Genomic DNA, 20660 nt, shown 5'->3' on the forward strand with positions numbered 1-20660 from the left:
ATATATATATATATATAGGCTAGGGCTGAAGTGATTAATGATAATGATGATTTAGATCATTAGTGATAATGATCTAAATCTGCTAAGTAGCTAGTAACTAAAGCTGTTAAATAATTGTAGTGGAGTAAAAGTACAATATTTGCCCCTTAGATGTAGTGGAGTAGAAGTAAAAGTACTGAAAATGGGAAATACTCCAGTAAAGTAAAACATCCTCAAAAGTGTACTTAAGTAAATGTACTTAGTTACTTTACACCACTGTGTACTGTAAGGGTGTTGCTGATTTGTAAAGAATTAGTTTGAGGTCAGATTTATAGAAGATAAAGTCATGTGACTTCTGTTCAGTTGTTCCCATGGCAACAGTCCAAATAAAATACCTTTTTTTTTTTCATCCTGAAGGTTGGAATGAACCTAAAGAAAGATCTTAATGCAGTTTAGAGCAGGGGTCTTCAACAGGCGGTCCGGGACCCCTAGGGGGTCCGCAGAGTTACTACAGGGGGGCCGTAAAATTGTGATTATTGTTTTAACATTAACCACTTGAACCATAGCATCCCTTTTCTGTGGAGAACTTTAGCCAAAAATAGCAGATCTACAAGCTCACAACGCCTCGCGCTGCGAGGCGTTGTAGATCGCTTGTAGATCTGCTATTTTTGGCAAAGAGGTATAGGTGTAGAGGGAAAAAGAGCAGATCAAGTACAAAATAAAAAAGTTGTTTCTGAAACTCAATTTTATACAATACAGAGGGGGTCCCTGCTTCATCTCTCTCTCAGCTAGGGGGTCCTTAGTTGGCCTGAAAAACGTTGAAGACCCCTGGTTTAGAGGATTGGTTCTCAAACTGGTTTTGAACTGGGGACCCCCACACCCCGAAAGTAGGAGTCGAGGCATTACATTTAGTTTGACTATTTTCACAATTGCAGAAATAGCAGATCTACAAGCTTGTAGAGCTCGTAGAGCTTGTAGATCAGCTATTTTCAAAATGTTTGCCTCTTTCTAACTTTATTTGACAATTGGGCCAATGTTTGACCAGTTTGTATAGTATAGTTTATTGATTACTTTTGATGCAGTAATGGTCTTTTTTTCCTTTCTTTTCTTCTTTTTTTTGGGGTATTAAAAAGGTCTTAAAAGTCCTTACATTGTCACTGCACTGTCCTCTGGGGAGGACCCCCCCCCCCCCCCCAAAATCATGCGGGGACCCCTCTGGGGGTCCCGGCCCCTAGGTTGAGAACCACTGGTTTAGAGGACTAATATCATTGTAGCTCCACTGAAGCAGAAATGCACTCTACAAGTACATTACAAGTACATTACAAGTACATTACAAGTACTTTACAAGTACATTACAAGTACTTTACAAGTACATTATAAGAATGTGTGGTTGTCTCAAAGAACACAGCCAGTATGAGACAAGTGTTCTTCTGCTGCAACGTCATGGAGCACTGGGTTAGGACTGAGGTTCAGTGAGACATACAGGGTTCATCTGTTCTGTTCCCCCCAACCTGTTTCTTTCTATTATGTTGGAAGGTTGAAAAGTACCTAAAGAAAGGATCTCTTACTGTCTTTATGAACCCATTCAGACCGGGAAAGCAGAGTTCTTTGGCTATTCAAAAATAGCAGATATACATAGATCTGCAATTTTTTTTAAATAAAAATGCAAATATTTGAATATATATGTTTTAATGCAAACATTTTTAACTCCGATCTGTGCTTCTAGGGGTCCCTGGAACAACATATTTTGAAATGGGGGTGCACGGCCAAATACATATAATTTTGGGTGGTCTTTGACAAGGAAAAAGTTTGGAGCACCACTGATATAGAAACATACTGTTAGGATTTAGAAATACATTTTTAGTTATGTGTTTGGCCGTGGACCTCCATCTCAAAATGTGTTGTTCCAGGGACCCCCAGAAGCAAAGATTTGAGTTACAAATGTTCGCTTTAAAAATATATATATTCAAAGATTTGCACATTTTCACGATTTTTCAAAAATAGCAGATCTACAAGCTCATAGCGCGGCACTCGGTATCGCGCTATGAGCTTGTATATCTGCTATTTTTGAATAGCCAAATAAATCTTAAAATGACACAGATGCCCTCTAATGGCAGTGAGACATACAGTAATGTTTAATTGTGTTAATTTGCTGTCCTAGCCTTGGATCAAGACTGTCATAGATGTATTTTTATCGATATATGGATATTCCACTGTTGGAGTGATTACCAGTTATTGGTTTACTTATGATCCTGGATCACTATCTCTATGCATTTGATGTACCGTAGTGCCTTGTGTTGTCCGTGCTTACTGTAAATCACTCTGGATTGACAGTGTCTGCTATAAATTCAAATTCGAGTCTGAAGTCAGACTCTATAAAATGCATCTATGACGGTCTTGATCTTGAAGGCCATTGCTCTCCTAAACCTGTTTCATTCTATGAGTCATCAATCTGCATACCTGGTGCTCTCACATGTCTCTATTTATTTACTATTTAAATCTGCGGTCTGGTTGTGTGATGAATTCTGAATGCAGACACGACGCCTTCATCGACTGCTGAGCCCCTCTGGAAACAATGACACATTCATTACTGATTTGATAAGATGTCGCTGGGATGGTATCGATAATTAGTATTGATACTTTTACTTAACCCTTTAAGAATGGGAACACATCTGTGTAACCACCTAAACCATTATTTTATACTTTGGCTATCCAAAAATAGCAGATATACAAGCTCATAGCATGGCACCGAGTGCCGCGCTGTGTAGATCTGCTATTTTTGAGAAATCGTGAAAATGTGTGCAAATCTTTGAATATATATTTTTTAAAGCAAAAATTTGTTACTCAAATCTTTGCTTCTGGTGGGGGGTCCCTGGAACAACATTGAGATGGGGGTCCGCGGCCAAATACATATCATTTTGGGGGTCCTTGACATCAAAAATAGCAGATCTACAAGCTCATAGCGCGGCACTCAGTCAGTGCCGTGCTATGAGCTTGTAGATCTGCTATTTTTGAATAGCCAAAGACATCTTAAAGTGACACAGATGCGTTCCCGGTCTTAATGGGTTAAGTAAAAGATGTGAGTAACAAAGTATAAAACAGGCTTTTTTTTCTCTTTCATTCATGTTTTTTTTGCCTCTTTGTCAGGATTGGAACCGGACCTGGTACACCACCAACCCAGACGTGACCCAGTGCTTCCAGAACACAGTGCTGGTGTGGTTACCGTGCGTCTACCTCTGGCTCTGTGCCCCGCTCTACCTCGCCTACCTCCGCTGCCACGACCGCGGCTACATCTGCATGACTCACCTCAACAGAGCCAAGACCGTGAGTGACCACGGGCTGACGTGCACATTTCAGTTACATCACTGGTTCTCAAAGTGGGGTCCGGGGACTCCCAGGGGTCCTTTGGGGGGGGGTAGGGGGGGTGGCCTCACGTAGCCAGACTATATATCACTGTGTGGTTATGAGTCTGGTGCTTCTATGAGGAGGTTTTTCTTCCAAGGGGGCGGGATCAAAAGGATGGCTCTGGACGCAATTGGTTAGACCTACACAACCAACTACCAATTACAGTCTCCCATATTTGAATACTGGGCCCTGATTGGTCACCCCAGACTTCGGGAGCAGGAAATGGATTCAGAATGAAGCGGTGCCAGACCCGGGGGGGGGAGGGGGGGATCTACAAGCTCATAGTGCGGCACCGAGTGCCGCACTATGAGCTTGTAGATCTGCTATTTTTTTTATCGTAAAAAAATTGTGCAAACCTTTGAATATATATTTTTCAAACCTTTGCTCCTGGGGGGTCCCTGGAACAACATGGGTCCCATGTGGATCCTTGACATGAAAAAGTTTGAGAACCACTGTTTTACATGACATGACCTATTGACCCCACTACGACCGCGGCTACATCTGCATGACACACCTCAACAGAGCCGCCTGCCATTCACATTTATTCAGTGGTGTAAAGTAACTAAGTACATTTACTCAAGTACAATTTTGAGATTTTTTATTTTTATTTCCAATTTTCAGTACTTTTACTTACTACTCCACCGCATATCAGAGGCAAATATTGTACTTTTACTCCACTACAATTATTTGAAAACTTTAGTTTAAGTAAAAATAAATACTTTTTCCACCGCTGCATTTCTTTACGTGACATGACGTGACCTATTGACCCCACCACGCCACACTGTGGACTCATAATAATGGAATGAGAGTGTTTGAAGTGTGTGGAACACAAAGCCATGGTGTGTGTGAATGTCTGCCTCTCTGCTGCTTTCACACTGTGGGACACGGCTTTGGCTTTGACCGTGAAGTCTGTCAGGTCAGGTCACACACTATGTGAAAGGACATCAGTATCTACCAGTGTTGAAGCTGTTTATTGTCTTCCACGTTGTCTCAGCAACACCTTGGGCTTTTCCAGGGGGTCCCCAGCTAAATTTGTTAAAGCATCACAATCATTTTAACCCCTTTATCTGTATATATTTTTAAAGCGAACATTTGTAACCCAAATCTTTGCTTCTGGGGGGGTCCCTGGAACAACATATTTTGAGATGGGGGTCCACGGCCAAATACATATCATTTTGGGGGTCCTTGACATGAAAAAGTTTGAGAACCACTGCGTTAACTTAAGGGATGTGACTCCTTAGATATCCCACGATTATTATTGGGGAAACGATTCAATTCAAAATCTATTCTCGATTCCAAAATGACAATCAATTTGATCTTTTGTAATTCACAACACTTACCAATACATACAGTAGACATGATTGATCTGGAAATGCGTATCATTTTGTGTTCAATTATAAGGCCTACCTGCTGATCATGTATGACGTACTAAAAGTACTACATTACTCTGTTTCAAGTAAAAGTAAGGTGTTAAAAGTACTAAAGTATTGGTATCAAAATGTACTTAAAGTACCAAAAGTAAAAGTACCGATTATGCATAATGTCCCATTTCAAAACGTATACAAATCTTTTAAAAATAGCCGATCTCCAAGCTCAGTCGCATCGCGACGCATTGTGAGCTTGTAGATCGGCTATTTTCAAATGGCCGAAATGTATATAGGGCTGAAGTGGTTAATGTATGTTTTGTGATGATAATAATCTAAATGCAAAGTAACTAGTAACTAAAGCTGTCAAATAATTGCAGTGGAGTAAAAGTACAATATCTGCCTCTGAGATGTAGTGGAGTAGAAGTAAAAGAACTGAAATTGGGAAATACCCCAGTAAAGTAAAAATTCCTCAAAAGTGTCCTTAAGTACAGTACTTGAGTAAATGTACTTAGTTACTTTACACCACTGCTAACAACACAGTAACTTTGTTCAATCCACAATCTCAACTCCCCACGTCTCCCCCCGTCTGTTTCTCTTTGTGGAGTTAGAACATCCTCACTGGAGAATCCAGTCAGACGGGGCGAGCAGAGAGAGAGAGAGAGGGAGAGGGTTCAAATCAAGTGTTGCTGTAGATTTGTCACCATGGATTTCCATAGATACTGTATGTGTCTGTGAGGAAGCAGCTGCCCGGGCATGGAATGTACAGCTCCTGACCGTACAAAATGCATCCTATAGTTGATAAGATAAGCATGTACAGTAAAACACACAGTTTACAGCTTTTCCAGTTATTCCAACATTCTTGTCGACAGTGGTGGAAAAAGTACTCAAATTCTTTACTCAAGTAAAAGCACCAATACTGCAATATAGAAATACTCCGTTACAAGTAAAAGTCCAGAATTCAAAATGTATTTGGGTAAAAGTACAAAAGTATTGGCATCAAAATGTACTTAAAGTACCAAAAGTAAAAGTACAAAAATGTTTGAAAATAGCAGATCTACAAGCTCACAACGCGTCGCGTTGTGAGCTTGTAGATCGGCTATTTTCAAATAGTCTAGGTATAAAATAGGGCTAAAATGGTTAATATATGTTTCATAATATCATAATTTATATCTGAAATAGTAACTAGTAACTAAAGTTTTCAAATAATTGTAGTGGAGTAAAATCTTCAGATGTAGTGGAGTAGAAGTAAAAGTATTGGAAATTGGAAATACTCAAGTAAAGTACAAATACCTCAACATTTTACTTAACTACAGTACTTAACCCATTAAGACCTGGAACTGTGTCATTTTTAGATTTGAGCTAAAAAGCATTATTTTACACTTTGGGCTATTCAAAAATAGCAGATCTACAAGCTCATAGCGCGGCACCGAGTGCCGCGCTATGAGCTTGTAGATCTGCTATTTTTGAAAAATCGTGAAAATGTGTGCAAATCTTTGAATATATATATTTTTAAAGCGAACATTTTTAACTCAAATCTTTGCTTCTGGGGGTCCCTGGAACAAGATATTTTGACTGGGGTCTGCGGCTAAATACATATAATTTTGGGGGTCCTTGACATGAAAAAGATTGAGCACCACTGATATAGAAACATACATTTTTCAGAAAACTGTTGGGATTTAGGAGACATGTAGAATCGGCTTCAGGTCTCAATGGGTTAAGTAAATGTACTTAGTTACATTTACACCACTGCTTGTCGACGTATAGTTGTGTTGTCACAGGGAAGATTTCTAAAGGTCACAATACTGAATAGAACAGGCATTACTGCATGAGTCTGGTTCCACACGCAGGGCCATAGAGAGGAAGAGAGCGAGACGTCATTTTGTCATTTTGATGTGATTCACTGTGCTGTGTCTACCAAGCAGTCTATGAAATGCTGATGCTACATAACTCATTTAGACCAGGAAAGCATCTGTCGTTTTAGATTTGAACCACTTTAACCATTATATTATACTTGGGCTATTCAAAAATGGCGAATAGATCTGCAATTAAAAAAAAAAGATCTTGAACATTTGTGCAAATCTTTGAATACATATGTTTTTAACATTTTTTTTGCCTCTGTGGTTAAAGTGGTTAAAATGATTGACGCTATATTAAGTAATTTTGCTGGGGACCCCCTGGTACCTCTGGGGGGTCCCCGGACCCCACTTTGAGAACCAATGGTCTACGCAGAACCAGGACCAAATAGTCAAGCTGCTGTATCCAGACTAATCATTAGGCGATTAACAGAATATTAGAGCCATAAGACCCCCCCCCCCCCACCAGAACTAAATATTACTGAACACAGAAACACAATCCCATTGTCTGTGAACACACACACACACACACACACACACACACACAGACACACACACAGACACAGACACAGACACAGACACAGACACACACACACACACACAGTGCTCCAGCTCACGTTACCAAAGTTCTTTTTTTTTCTTTTGTATTGTTCGTCAGGCATTTAACCCTTTCAATCCAGGAACACATCTGTTTCATTTAAAGATGTATTTGGCTATTAAAAAATAACAAGCTCAAGCTTGTAGATCTGCTATTTTTGAAAAATCATGAAAATTTGTGCAACTCTTTGAATATATATATATTTTAAAGCGAACATTTGTAACTCAAATCTTTGCTTCCGGGGGTCCCTGGAACACAATATTTTGAGACGGCCAAATACATATCATTTTGGGGGTCCTTGACATGAAAAAGTTTGAGAACCACTGATATTATAGCAACATAAGTTTTTTCAAAAAACTGTTAGGATTTAGAATGTAGAATCCCCCCAGAAGCAAAGATTTGAGTTAAAAATGTTGGCTTTAAAATATATATATTCAAAGATTTGCACATATTTTCATGATTTTTCAAAAAAATATAGCAGATCTACAAGCTCATCACACTCAGTGCCGCACTATGAGCTTGTATATCTGCAGTTTTTCTTAATAGCCAAAGAAATGTTAAAATGACACAGATGCGTTCCCGGTCTTATTGGATTAACCATTCCGTGAGTTGTGGTGTTTTGGTGTTCTTCCAGTTTTCTGCTAAAACACGAAGGCTATTGTTACAGTAATGAATCCTGTCAGGATCAATCCAAACCAAATAATGTTTGACTCACAGCATGGGGTCAAAGTGTCCAACCTGTGTTCAACCTTCTCACAACAATAGTCTCTATTACAAAGTGCAGGAGAGACTTTCTGCGACGCGTTGTGAGCTTGTAGATCTGCTATTATCAGAGCGCAACACCCGAGCGCAACCAAACATAAAATGACTTGTCTTTTAGTTCTACTGGATCTCTTTCTCCACTAGATCCCTCACTAACATTTTAGTCTAGTTTTTATTTGTTGACGAGATTGTCCACATATTTAGTCTTGGTTTTAGTCATCGTAGCTTAGTTTATATTTAGTTTTCGTCAGTGAAAGAAGGTAGACAATGAAAGATTTTCGTCTCAGTTTTAGTCGACAAAATTAACACTGGCACTAACTGGGCCATTTATCCACCGCAGGACATGGCAACATGCACATGGTTTTATACATGCACATGTTTCTGTGCATATACAGTACCTACTGTGCCGTACTTTTCACATGTCGTGTGTACGCCATCATCTCTCAGTATGAAAGATGGACATTCTTTTAAAACATGAGGCACCTTGTGATCCACTCTGTGGTCCTGACCGGTGGTTCTCAACCAGTGGTCCGGGGACCACCAGTGGTCCTTGAGGGGGTTCCAGGTGGTCCCCAGCTAAATGATGGAGAGTTGGTAACCAAAACTAAAATAATGGTTAAAGTGGTTAAAATCTTAAAATGACAGATGCTTTCCCGGTCTTAAGGGGTTAACATGATTATTAGGGCTGTGAATCTACTGCTGTCTCACCATTCCATTCCATTCCGAAACTTGGGGTCACGATTTTTTCAAAACAAACGATTCTCGATTCAAAAACGTATTATAATTTTTTTATTCAAAACGATTCTCGATTAAAAAACGTTTTTCTTTATTCAAAATCGGAACTTGCCACTTCTCAAAAATGTCATTATACAAAAATACAGCAAAAAGAGAATCGATTCTGAATCATCCAACATGAGAATCACGACTCGTATTGGAATCGCTTGTTCCCCCACACCCCTTATGATGATGTGAAAGTCCCTGACTCTCTCTCTCTCTCTCTTGTCTCTCTATACAGGCGGTGGGCTTTCTGCTGTGGATTATCTGCTGGGCAGATGTTTTCTATTCTTTCTGGGAAAGAAGCCAACCCCACAGCACTCCTGCTCCAGTCTACCTGGTCAGCCCCACCGTGCTGGGAGTCACCATGGTGAGAGAGGGTTGACCTTTTCACACTTAATAATACATATTACAGGGTGTTCCTGAGGAAGCCCGTCTCTGTTTTCATCACAGCCAGGAGTTCACTATCAGCTAATAAACAAAGGATGGGATGGGAGGGAGGTAGAGGGAAAGGTCACATGGTGGTCTCTGCTCTCTCCGGCAGTCATTATGTGAGGCGGTCACCAGCGGTGTAAAGTAACTTAAGTACATTTACTCAAGTACTGTTACTGTTGTACTCAAGTACAATTATTTAGGTACTTTTACTTTACTGGGGTATTTACAATTTTCAATACTTTTACTTTTACTCCACTACATCTCAGAGGCAAATATTGTACTTTTTACTCCACTACAATTATTTGAAAACTTTAGTTACTAGTTACTTTGCAGATATAAATTATTATATTATAAAACAGACTTTAACCACATCAGCCCTATTTTATACCTAGGCTATTTGAAAATAGCCGATCTACAAGCATTGTGAGCTTGTAGATCTGCTATTTTCAAACATTTTAGTACTTTTACTTTTGGCACTTTAAGTATATTTTGATGCCAATACTTTTGTACGTTTACTCAAGTAACATTTTGAACACAGGCCTTTTACTTGTAACAGAGTATTTCTACATTGCAATATTGATACTTTTACTTAAGTAAAACATTTGAGTACTTTTCCCACCACTGGCGGTCACTAGCCTGAGACTCACACCGAGGCGAGGCCGTTAGAAAAACATATCTCTAGACGTTTATCATGTAACATGATTAAAACCTTCATGTTGTTCACACAATGAATATAAATATACCACACATCTGTTTGATTCATGTGAACATTTTAACCTTTATTTCTCCTGGCAATAATTTGGTAATTCCGAGTTTGCCATGTTGTAGTTTACTGCAAATGTGTAAATGGTAAAACTATTTGTTAAACTGAGATAGAGCTAATGTATGTGTGTGTTAAACTGTATGATTCTCAGTTTTAACCACATTAACCCTGTCAAAAAAACAATCAAAAGTTTTTAATTTATTTTTTGATAGCAACAATACCAGATTCTGTATATAAGCTCACATTGCATCACTTAATGACACATTGAGAGGTTGTAGACCGGCTACAGTGTGTTGTGTTATTTGTCATACGATGAATATAAATCAATAATTGTGTTTTTGCGTGTGTGTGTGTGTGTGTGCGCGTGTGTGTGTGTGTGTGCGTGCGTGTGTGCGTGCGTGTGTGTCAGCTGGTGGCCACTCTGCTGACCCAGTATGAGAGGATGAAGGGGGTCCAGTCGTCGGGGCCCATGCTGGGCTTCTGGCTCCTGGCTCTGGTCTGTGCCTCCATCACCTTCAGGTCCAAGATCATCCAGGCTCTGGACCAGGTGAGACCTGTCTGTCACAGTGCTTTGTCCTGTTTAAATGGTTTATGTGTACTGTAGTATACAGTACGTGTGCAGTTGTGTTGTGTTGGGACGATATGAAAAGGACATATCATGCTTATGAAATAATTGTGATTAACACATCGACCGCCAGAGGTTAATCTCATAATGTACTCACCAGTGCCAAGGTGTTTTTGTTGTTTTTTTGTTTTTTTCATGTCGCCATAGATCTTGTTAAAATCCTTAAGATTGAGCTCTACACGGTCTGTTTACATCCGCGAGATCTCCCTGTATCTCCCAGTGAAGATCGCGTGTCAAACGAGGTATCCATGTTGTAGTTAGAGCGGATTACGTTAAACAGTGAAATGCGAGGAGAAAAAACTACAGGAAGAGAATTGAGTTTCAGTTTCGTCTGTAGAATGGGAGCGGGCGTGATCGTCAAAACCGGATCCCAAATAATTCTATTTCCGGTCATCAAACCGGAAACGGAAGTGGATCAAAAAAATTCCGAAAGTGCACCCGGACCGCGCATGCGCGAAAAGACCGCAGCCCGTAGGGCTACGGTCTCGGCGCTTAACAGTTGGATTTAACGGACCGTAGGACTACGTTCTTGGCGGTTAATGTGTTAAAGGTAGGGTAAGTGATATTTTGGGGTATTTTGTTTTTGTTTGTTAAAAGGTTAAAGTACTATATTGTGATAGTAATCATTGCTACAGAGGGTTTGTTGGGTCACAGGGGTCTCTCCAGCTCTTTAGTAAACACAATATAGTACATTTTCAGGTAGGTGACAACATTTAAGCCAATCAGGAGAGAGCACTGAAAATGCATTTTCTGTTTAATAAAGAGCTGGAGAGACATGGGAGACTCCTTTTACTGAACAAACACTCTATAGCAATGAGTACTATCACAATATAGAGCTATTTAACACTGTTACTGAACAAACACTCTATAGCAATGAGTACTATCACAATATAGAGCTATTTAACACTTATTTTAACCAAAGAAAATCACTTACCCTACCTTTTAACGATATGCTTAAAACTTAATATGGCACTTTTGTTAAACTATTAAAAAAAACAGCATCCCTATTCTAAGGGGAACATTCGTCAAAAATAGCCGATCTACAAGCTCAGTAGATCGGCTATTTTTGGCGATTTGTGTAGAGTGAAATGGTACTAAATGCTCTCTTTACAGATCTGTTTTATCAAGTATAGAGGGTTTCAGTGGGGCTGAATTTGCAGCTCAACAAAAGCTAATTCATCCTAGTGTATGACAGAGAACACAACTCTCTTATGTTCCCTCTCACACAAAGTTATAATAACAGAACCTCATGTACCCGTACAGCAGATGTAACAATAACAGAACCTTATGGATCCGTACACCAGATGTAATAATAACAGAACCTTGAACCATGGACCTTGACGACGGTATGGTCCTTTTAAGTGGTCCTCACTCAATCTGCTCAAATTGTCCTTGGCCTCTGGTAATGGTTTGTCACAGAAGTGAACATCCTTTGATTTTTTTACAACAGCTTAGTGAAGCTGCAACCTCCAAAGATCCAGTTGAACCAATCCCTTGTACATTGGACTGTCAGCCCCCCCGCTGAGAAAATGTCGCCACGTTCACATTTTTTAATGTCCCATTTTCATCGAGTGACATGATCTATGAATTAGGCTGAACTCTCTCAGTCTGTCAAGTTTACTCACAAAGCCTTGTAATGTCAGCTAAAGAGAGTAATCCCAACAGGAGAAGACTCCCACACACACACATTGCACATTGAACATTTCAATGTGCAATTGATTTTGTTTCGTTGTCAGATACCGAATCGTTCTAGGTTGAAGGTTTCTTTTTTGTTACATCGTGTGTACAGAATACATAATGAGTTAACTTATTTTGTTCTGTTCTGCTTGTGTTAGTTATATTGTATATTATGCTCTACCACAGTGGTTCTCCACCTTTGGGTCGGGATCCCCAGAGAAGGACTTTTTAATACCTGAAAGGAAAAAAAAGACCATTGCTGCATCAAACGTTATAAGCAAACTATAGTATAAAAACTGGTCAAACATTGGACACATTCTCAAATAATATAAGAAAGAGGCAAACACAGCACAAACACAACACAGTGTTGTGAGTGCTATTTTCACAGTATTTATCTGTGGAACTGAGTCAAACTAAATGTAATGCCTCAACTCCTACAATTCCAAGTGCTTATCAGGGTGGGGGGTCCTCAGTTCAAATATGATTATTCTGAGGGGTCCCCAGCTCAAATATGATTATTTTGAGGGGTCACGGCCTGGAAAGGTTGAGAACCACTGCTCTACCATACAGACACACACACACACACACACACACACGCACACACACACACACACACGCACACGCACACGCACACTCACACATTTGTATAACAAGCGTGATGTGTTGTGTGTGTTTCCCAGCCCTCAGATGTGTGTGTGTGGCGTTACACCACCTTCTACGTGTACTACGCTCTGCTGCTCATCCAGACCATCCTGTCCTGTCTGTCTGACCGGCCCCCGCTGTTCTGTCAGGCCGTCAAAGACCAGGTGAGACCCTCCCTGACCCTTCATCATCATCATCATCACCACATGGTACCTCTGTCTCCCTGTGCCTCTCTGGAAGATCAATGACTAAGGGCAGGTACACACTGTAGGACTTTTAAAGTGGTCGGGGAGTCGTCTGATCGTTGAGCATTACACACTGCAGGAGTTTATTTCTTGAAATGGGCTGTCATATATCGTTGTGGTTTTCACACTATAGATTGATCCCCGACCAGGGATCACACACTGTAGGATAGTTCACTAGGATGCTGTCTAGGGTCAGACCCAATACATACATTTGTTTTTATTCCAATTCATTTTAACAGACGTCTCCCGTGATATATGCGCCCCTCTCTCTCTCTCTCTCTCTCTCTCTCTCTCTCTCTCTCTCTCTCTCTCTCTCTCTCTCATCAAAATAGCAGATCTACAAGCTCGTAGCACGGCAGAGTGCTGCGCTATGAGCTTGTAGATCTGCTATTTTTTTAAAATCTTGTAAATGTGTGCAAATCTTTGAATGTGTATTTTCAAAGCGAACATTGTAACTCAAATCTTTACGTCTGGGGTGGTCCCTGGAACAACATATTTTTTAGATGAGCGTCGGCGGCCACATACATATCATTTGGGGGGTCCTTGACATGAAAAGGTTTGAGAACCACTGATTATAGCGACACAAGTTTTTTCAAAAAAAAATAAGGATTTAGGAGACATTTGTAGAATCCCCCCAGAAGCAAAGATTTGAGTTAAAAAAAAATTGCTTTAAAATAAATATATTTTAAAAGCAATGGCAAATTTTCATGATACAAAAATGATAAATATCATGATATGAATCATGATAAATAAATAAATAGCAGATCTACAAGCTCATAGCGTGGCACTCTGTGCTATTTTTGAAAAGCCTAAAGTATAAAATAATGGTTGTGTAGGTTGGCATTGAATCTTCAAACTTATGTTGTGAGCATTGTAGATCTGCTATTTTGGCTCTGTGTGGTATGACAGAGTATATCTAGGTCACATATGGTTGAAGGAGTGTTGGTCTGTTGTTTGACGTTTCATGTAATTGACTTCCACAATGTGCAGAGAGCTCTGCCTCACTTTTGTCCTTTTTTTCCATTTCTGCCTTTTTTTCCATTGTTCGCCTCCTTCCTCCTTACGCAATCACACAACTCTGTTTCTTATTGTGTATATGGTGTTGCTGTCAGGCAGAAACCTTGTATCTCCATTATGTCATCTTTTTATTATATACTTGTTGCGCACAAGTAGCGGAAAATAGCCGATCTACAAGTAGATGATCTATTTTAGTTTTTTTTTAAAACATATCGAAGGCAAAAGTGGTTAACCCATTTAATCCGTGAACGCATCTGTGTCGTTTTACATTTTAGCTATAAGCATTATTTTATACTTCTTTTTAAAAATTGCAGAGCTTATAGATCTTCTAATTTTTTTTTATCGTGGAAATGTTTTGCAAATCTTTGAATATATATATATTTTTTTTAAGCGAACATGAAATGGCTGAAATGTACACAGGGCTGAAGTGCTTAACCGATTGACTGCCAGAATGATTTCAGATTTTTTGCTGTTTTCTGCCAGAGATTTTTCATTGAAAAAACAAAAAGTACTCAGGAGCCGAGATACAGAATTTTTAAGTTTTAAGTTAACAAGGAAGTGGATAGGAGTCTAGATCTTCGAAAAATCATATCTCCTTGGTCTTTGAGTCAAATAAAAAAAACGCATATATGCGTTATTTGCAGGCAATGTGTTAATGTATGTCTTGTAATAATAATCAAAATCTACAAAGTAACTAGTAACTAAAGTTGTCAAATAATTGTAGTGGAGTAAAAGTACAATATTTGCCTCTGAGATGTAGTGGAGTAGAAGTAAAAGTATTGGAAATTGGAAATACTCCAGTAAAGGGGCGGCAGTGGCTCAGGGGTAGAGTGGCCGGTAGAGCGGCCGGATGGGAACGGCGAGATTCCCAGTTCGATCCCGGCCTCCCCCAGAGTTAGTGTGGAAGTGTCCTTGAGCAAGACGCTGAACCCCTAATTGCTCCCGATGAGCAGGTTGGTGCCTTGCATGGTTTCCTCCTCCATCGGTGTATGAGTGTGTGTGTGTGAATGGGTGAATGTAATGCACAATCTATGTAAAGAGCTTTGGATAAAAGCGCTATATAAATGCACCATTTACCATTTTTTATTTAAAGTAAATATACCTCAACATTTTACTTGAGTACAGTACTTGAGTAAATGTACTTAGTTACTTTCCACCACTGGAAATAGGCCTCAGTCATTCATTCTGTCATTGAAAGTGTTTTTCTCCTCTAAAGTGTGATCAGTTGCTTATGACTGTATCCTTTGAGTTGAGTTTCGGCAGTTTTTCTTGGACGGCGGAGCGAGGTTTGTTTAAGCACATCATCCACACAGCTGAGGGATAACAGTGTGTTTGTTTGTGTGTGTTGTGTGCCTGCGGGGCGGAGCCCTGCGGTGTGTTGTTTCATGTGCCTGTCGGAGTAGGTTTTGTTAACAGCGGGATTCCTCACATAACTTCTCCTCCTCTCACAGTCAGCGGTATTATCAACATCAGCCCCAGTACACCGCCATTATTACCACCACCGCCGCCACAACGATTTATTTAAATAGAGACCATTATATGGTTGCCTGCTGTTAAACTCTGCTGTGCGGCCGACAAAGTACTATAGCTTGCAGAGCGTTCTGTCCCAATGACCAGTGACGCACCTGTCACTAGGCTTTCAGGACCCTCCCATGCAACAGCTACAACCAGCTGCTCTACCGCAAAGCACCATGTCGCTTCCTTCCGCCTTCCACTCACCCGATTGGACAGAGCGAGGGGGGGGGAAAAGCAGCGTAGAGCACATAAACGCAAGATGTGTGCGACACGTGGAAGAGATGCGCAAGACCATCAAACCGCGGCAGTGGCTCAGGGGTAGAGTGGCCGGGTAGAGTGAACTGGAAACCGCAAGGTTCTCCCAGTTCGATCCCGGGCTGGGGGGGGCTCCCCCAGAGTTAGTGTTGAAGTGTCCTTGAGCAAGACACTGAACCCCTAGCCGTGCATGGTTTCCTCCTCCATCGGTGTGTGTGTGAATGGGTGAATGTAATGTACAAATGTAAAGCGCTTTGGATAAAAACGCTATATAAATGCACCATTTACCAAACCACGCGATTCTCATTGAAAAAGCATTGGCAGATTCTGCCCCCATAGGTAGAACAAAAGTGCGGTGTGACCGTGCCCTGAAGGAGTAGTTCACCTACAACATGACTTATTTTCTATCAACAATTACACATCCCCACGAAGTATTGAATTCATGGAGATTTTTTTTCTTCTTTTTTTTCCCGCATTCCTAAGACAATAATTTGATGAGCGGCGGTCTCTCCGCTAGGAGACTCAAAGGAGTCTCTTTTTTGAGTCTCCTACCGGCATCTTAGCGTCTACATTAGCATCTTTCCGCCGGTCATCAAATTATTGGCTTAGGATTGGAATAGCAATATTTACTGTTATACCATCCAATTATTGTATGATCAAAACAATTGTGAGAGAGAGTCACATTTTCTCATGCCATCATTATGACGATTATGTAAAAAAAATTGCGATCATCTCAAATAATTGCAATCAGGCGATCGTGTAATAATTGTGACTGGCCTATAGTGTTGATTTTGACAGCAAATTTTGATTTCGTTTTATAGTTTTGTCATAGTTTTTTGAATATAATTCCATTTAGTTTTATTCATATTTTAGTCATCTAATTTTTTTTACTGTTTGTCTACTTTTAGTCGACTAAATCTACAGTTGATTTAGTCGACTAAAATGTGTGTTGGCGGTGCCTTGATGGCGTCATAATGGCAGACTTTACATTTGGCTGCATGCTTAAAATAGCCGATCTACAAGCTCACAACGCGTCTCGCAGCGACGGGTTGTGAGCTTGTAGATCTGCTATTTTCAGAGCGCAACACCTGAGCAGTTCTACTGGATCTCTTCTCCTCTAGTCCCTCACTAACATTAGTCTAGTTTTTTATTTGTTGATGAAATTGTCAGTATATTTAGTGTTAGTTTCAGTCATCATAGCTTTGATTTAGTTTTTATTTAGTTTTAGTCAGTGAATAAAGGTAGTCGACCAACATTTTTTGTCATAGTTTTAGTCGATGAAATCAACACTGCTGGCCTACTACCCCTGAATACAACTCTTCTCTCCTAATGTTTAATGGGCCGGTGCAGCCTGCGTAGCGTGTGTGTTTATTCTGTAGGTCCAGCATCAAGAGCGTTGTTTGGCTTAGTGTCGGTTTAAATACTTTGAATGTTGACTTACTGTATAATGGTACTTGAAATAGGAGTTAAAGCGTTATGGCGCGTACTGTATGTAAGCGTTGAGGACATTGCTTCACGGTGCGACGCGCTAAATGTGAGGCAGTCAGAAATGTAAACGGCACAGAGGTACAGTAAGGCATTAAAGCTAAAAGGATAACACAAAAAAAGTCAGGCGGGACTTGTTTCCATTGTGGTCCTATGTAGGGATGCACCGATATGGACATTCTTGGTACTGATACCGATGTTTAAAATAACAATTTAGCCGACACTGATATTTGTTTATTTCGTTTTTGTTATAAGAAATAATCTGTTCAGAATCTACAGCTTGGTAGGCTGCAGATAAACCAACACACCAACACAGCCAGCGCAAAATGTATGCTTATCAATAACAGATAAATATCGAATAATCTCAGCTTTATTTGCCGATACCGATAACAGCAAATAATCGTCTGATACCGACATGTTGCCGATATATCGGTACATCCCTAGTCCTATGTATTCAAAACATCAACAAAACAAAAGCATAACAAATTTACACAATTATACATGTCATCAAGAAATACAAACACTATATGTACAAAAGAGAATTTACCTTTACCTCACCTTGTGGTCTCCTGATGATTGATTGATTGAATATTTTATTAGACAGAAATGTAAAAACAGCACGAGTACAGTCAAACACTTTGTCTAAAACGATAACACCAAAAAATATTCCATTGGGGTAATAGGTGATATAAGTTTGAAAGAAACCAGTGTTACACATCCTTTAACATAACCTTTAACATCCTGTTACATAAAGCCTTGAACGGACTTGCCCCATCCTACATGTCCAGTTTAACACATTGAGTGCCATAAACGGTCTGGACCGTTTTTGGCCCATTTTTTTTTTTTATACGTGGGGCCCACGTGGGGCGCTCTAACGAAACTTTGGGATCATCCAAGGAGTCTCTAAGAAGGAGAGGCCGGGTGTGGATCCATGTCAAAAATGCTTCCGGTTGTCCGCTCCAATTTCTTTTTAACGTGGTGGAAGTGAGCCGTTTTCGATCGGCGATCACTCTGCAATGGAGGATCGCGTTTGTTCCAGGCGTTAGTCGGGACCCTCCGCACTCACGCTTTGTTTACATGCACTTCCGCGTCGGGGCTTCTACAGCACGAAACATATCAACGTAAGTGGATGGAAGATGGCAGGCACTGAACGTACCCTATTTTAATAAACCTCTGGCACACAATGTGTTAATAGAACCGTACGTCCCTGGACGTCCACTACGCTCCCAGGATGCTGGTCTCCTCACAGTCACAACAAGTAATACAATAACAGTTGGGGGCAGAGCAGTCACACATCGCGCCCCCTATCTCTGGAATGCTCTCCCTCAAGTTGTTTGAGATGCCGACTCTCTGGGCATTTTTAAATCTAGGCTAAAAACCTATCTTTTTTCCCCTGCATTATGGTTCCCCCTAGTTTTATTGAATTTATTGCTACGTGGTTTATTGCTACGTTCTTGCCCTGTGGTTTTAAATATTGTTCAAAATGTATTCTCTTCTCTTTTCTTTTTTGTCGTTCTGTACTTTTTCAGAACTGTGTACTGCCACATGGTAATTTGTTTGACCATACATGTGGGCACATTTTACTGTGTTTCTTGGCTACTATGTCTTCTTTGTATGACCTTTTGTGAAGTGCACAGAGACCCCATGGGGTGATGTTGCACTTAAATAAAAAGAAACTGAAACTGAAACTTTAATGGATGGTGTTTCAGGGCGTTGTGGTGTTCAGAGCAGTAGAATGAGAACCTTCCCACTAAAACTGTTTCTTATTGTTTTTGTATGTTTTCCAGAATCCCTGTCCTGAGTTCGGTGCTTCGTTCCTGTCCAAGATCACCTTCTGGTGGATCACCAGGTACATGGACGACCTACCAGATGAGCAACAGGCCATAGAGCAGTGGATCTCAAACTTTTTCATGTCAAGGACCCCCAAAATGATGTGTTTTTTTTGGGGCTGTGGACCCCCTGTCTCTAAAAATATTTTTTTGCCAGGATTTTTCAAAAATAGCGATGCGACACATTGTGAGCTTGTAGATCGGCTATTTTCAAAATATTTTTATACGTTTGAAAACTTGAAATGGGACATTCCGCCTAACGAGTACTTTTACTTTTGGTACGTTAAGTCCATTTTGATGCCAATACTTTTGTACTTTTACTCAAGTACATTTTGAATTCCGGACTTTCATTTGTAACAGAGTATTATCCACTATGGCAGTTTTGATACTTTTACTTAAGTAAAACATTCAAGTATTTTTTTCCACCACTGGTGTTTACCTCGCTTACCGTAAGTCACTCTGGATAAGAGTGTGTGTTAAATGTTTTGTGTGTGTGTGTGCGTGTGTGTGTGTGTCAGAATGATGATGACGGGGTACAAGCGCCCCCTGGAGGAGAAGGACCTGTGGTCCCTGAACCCAGACGACTGCTCCCAGAAGGTGGTCCCTACCCTGGTTCGGCGCTGGAACCACGAGTGCCAAAAGGTCAAAAGGTCAGGAGGTCAGGGCACCCACAGGGATTGGGTCACGAGGAGGAAAAAGGAGAGCGTGTCAGAGTCAGACGGTGTTGATTTCATCGACTAAAACTATGACGAACGAAAAATGTCGGTCGTCTACCTTTTTACACTGACGAAAGTAAAGTAAAAACTAAGCTATGATGACTAAAACTAAGGCTAAATATATTGACAATTTCGTCAACAAATAAAAACTAGACTAAAATGTTAGTGAGGGATCTAGTGGAGAAGAGATCCAGTAGAACTAAAAGACAAGTCATTTTATGTTTGGTTGCGCTCGGGTGTTGCGCTCTGAAAATAGTAGATCTACAAGCTCACAACGTGTCGCTCTGAGACGCGTTGTGAGCTTGTAGATCTGCTATTTTCAGCATGCAACCAAGTGTAAAATCAGCCATTACGACGCCATCAAGGCACCGCCAACATGCATTTTGCCGTAGATTTAGTCGACTATAATCTTGTGATATTTAGTCGACTAAAACTAGACAAAAACTTAAACTAGACAAAAACTTAAACTAGACAAAAACTAAAACATTTCAGAATGACAAAAAAAATACTAAAACTAAATGGAATTATATTCAAAAGACTATGACTATAAAAAAATTTGCTGTCAAAATCAACACTGGTGTCAAAGACATGGGGGGAGGGGGGGGGGGGGGCTTATGCAATTTGCAGGGGCAGACAGGAAGTTTTTATACTGTTCCATGAGTTACTTACTTTAGAAAAGATCGGGACACACTCTGATTTCAGCTGCATTTTGAGATTT

General features: G+C 40.3%; 2 protein-coding genes across 3 annotated transcripts in view; one reads left to right on the forward strand and one right to left on the reverse strand.

Moving 5' to 3' along the window:
• The window catches only part of LOC308097978 (stonustoxin subunit beta-like), a gene marked incomplete at both ends in the record, with an annotated part of 149034 nt that overhangs the window by 93359 nt on the left and 35015 nt on the right, over positions 1–20660 (reverse strand). The gene's annotated exons all lie outside the window — the stretch shown is intronic.
• Positions 1–20660, forward strand: part of LOC308097977 (multidrug resistance-associated protein 1-like) — an 85221-nt gene that overhangs the window by 1109 nt on the left and 63452 nt on the right. For both annotated transcript variants that reach the window (XM_080446168.1, XM_080446169.1), the window contains exons 2-7: positions 3127–3303; positions 8980–9108; positions 10346–10483; positions 12919–13044; positions 19185–19246; positions 19745–19876. In XM_080446168.1, the coding sequence (XP_080302294.1) occupies positions 3127–3303; positions 8980–9108; positions 10346–10483; positions 12919–13044; positions 19185–19246; positions 19745–19876 (764 nt within the window). The remainder of the gene's footprint in view (positions 1–3126; positions 3304–8979; positions 9109–10345; positions 10484–12918; positions 13045–19184; positions 19247–19744; positions 19877–20660) is intronic.

This window comes from Gymnoscopelus braueri (assembly GCF_963280865.1).
Source record: "Gymnoscopelus braueri genome assembly, chromosome: 13".
NCBI lineage: Eukaryota > Metazoa > Chordata > Actinopteri > Myctophiformes > Myctophidae > Gymnoscopelus > Gymnoscopelus braueri.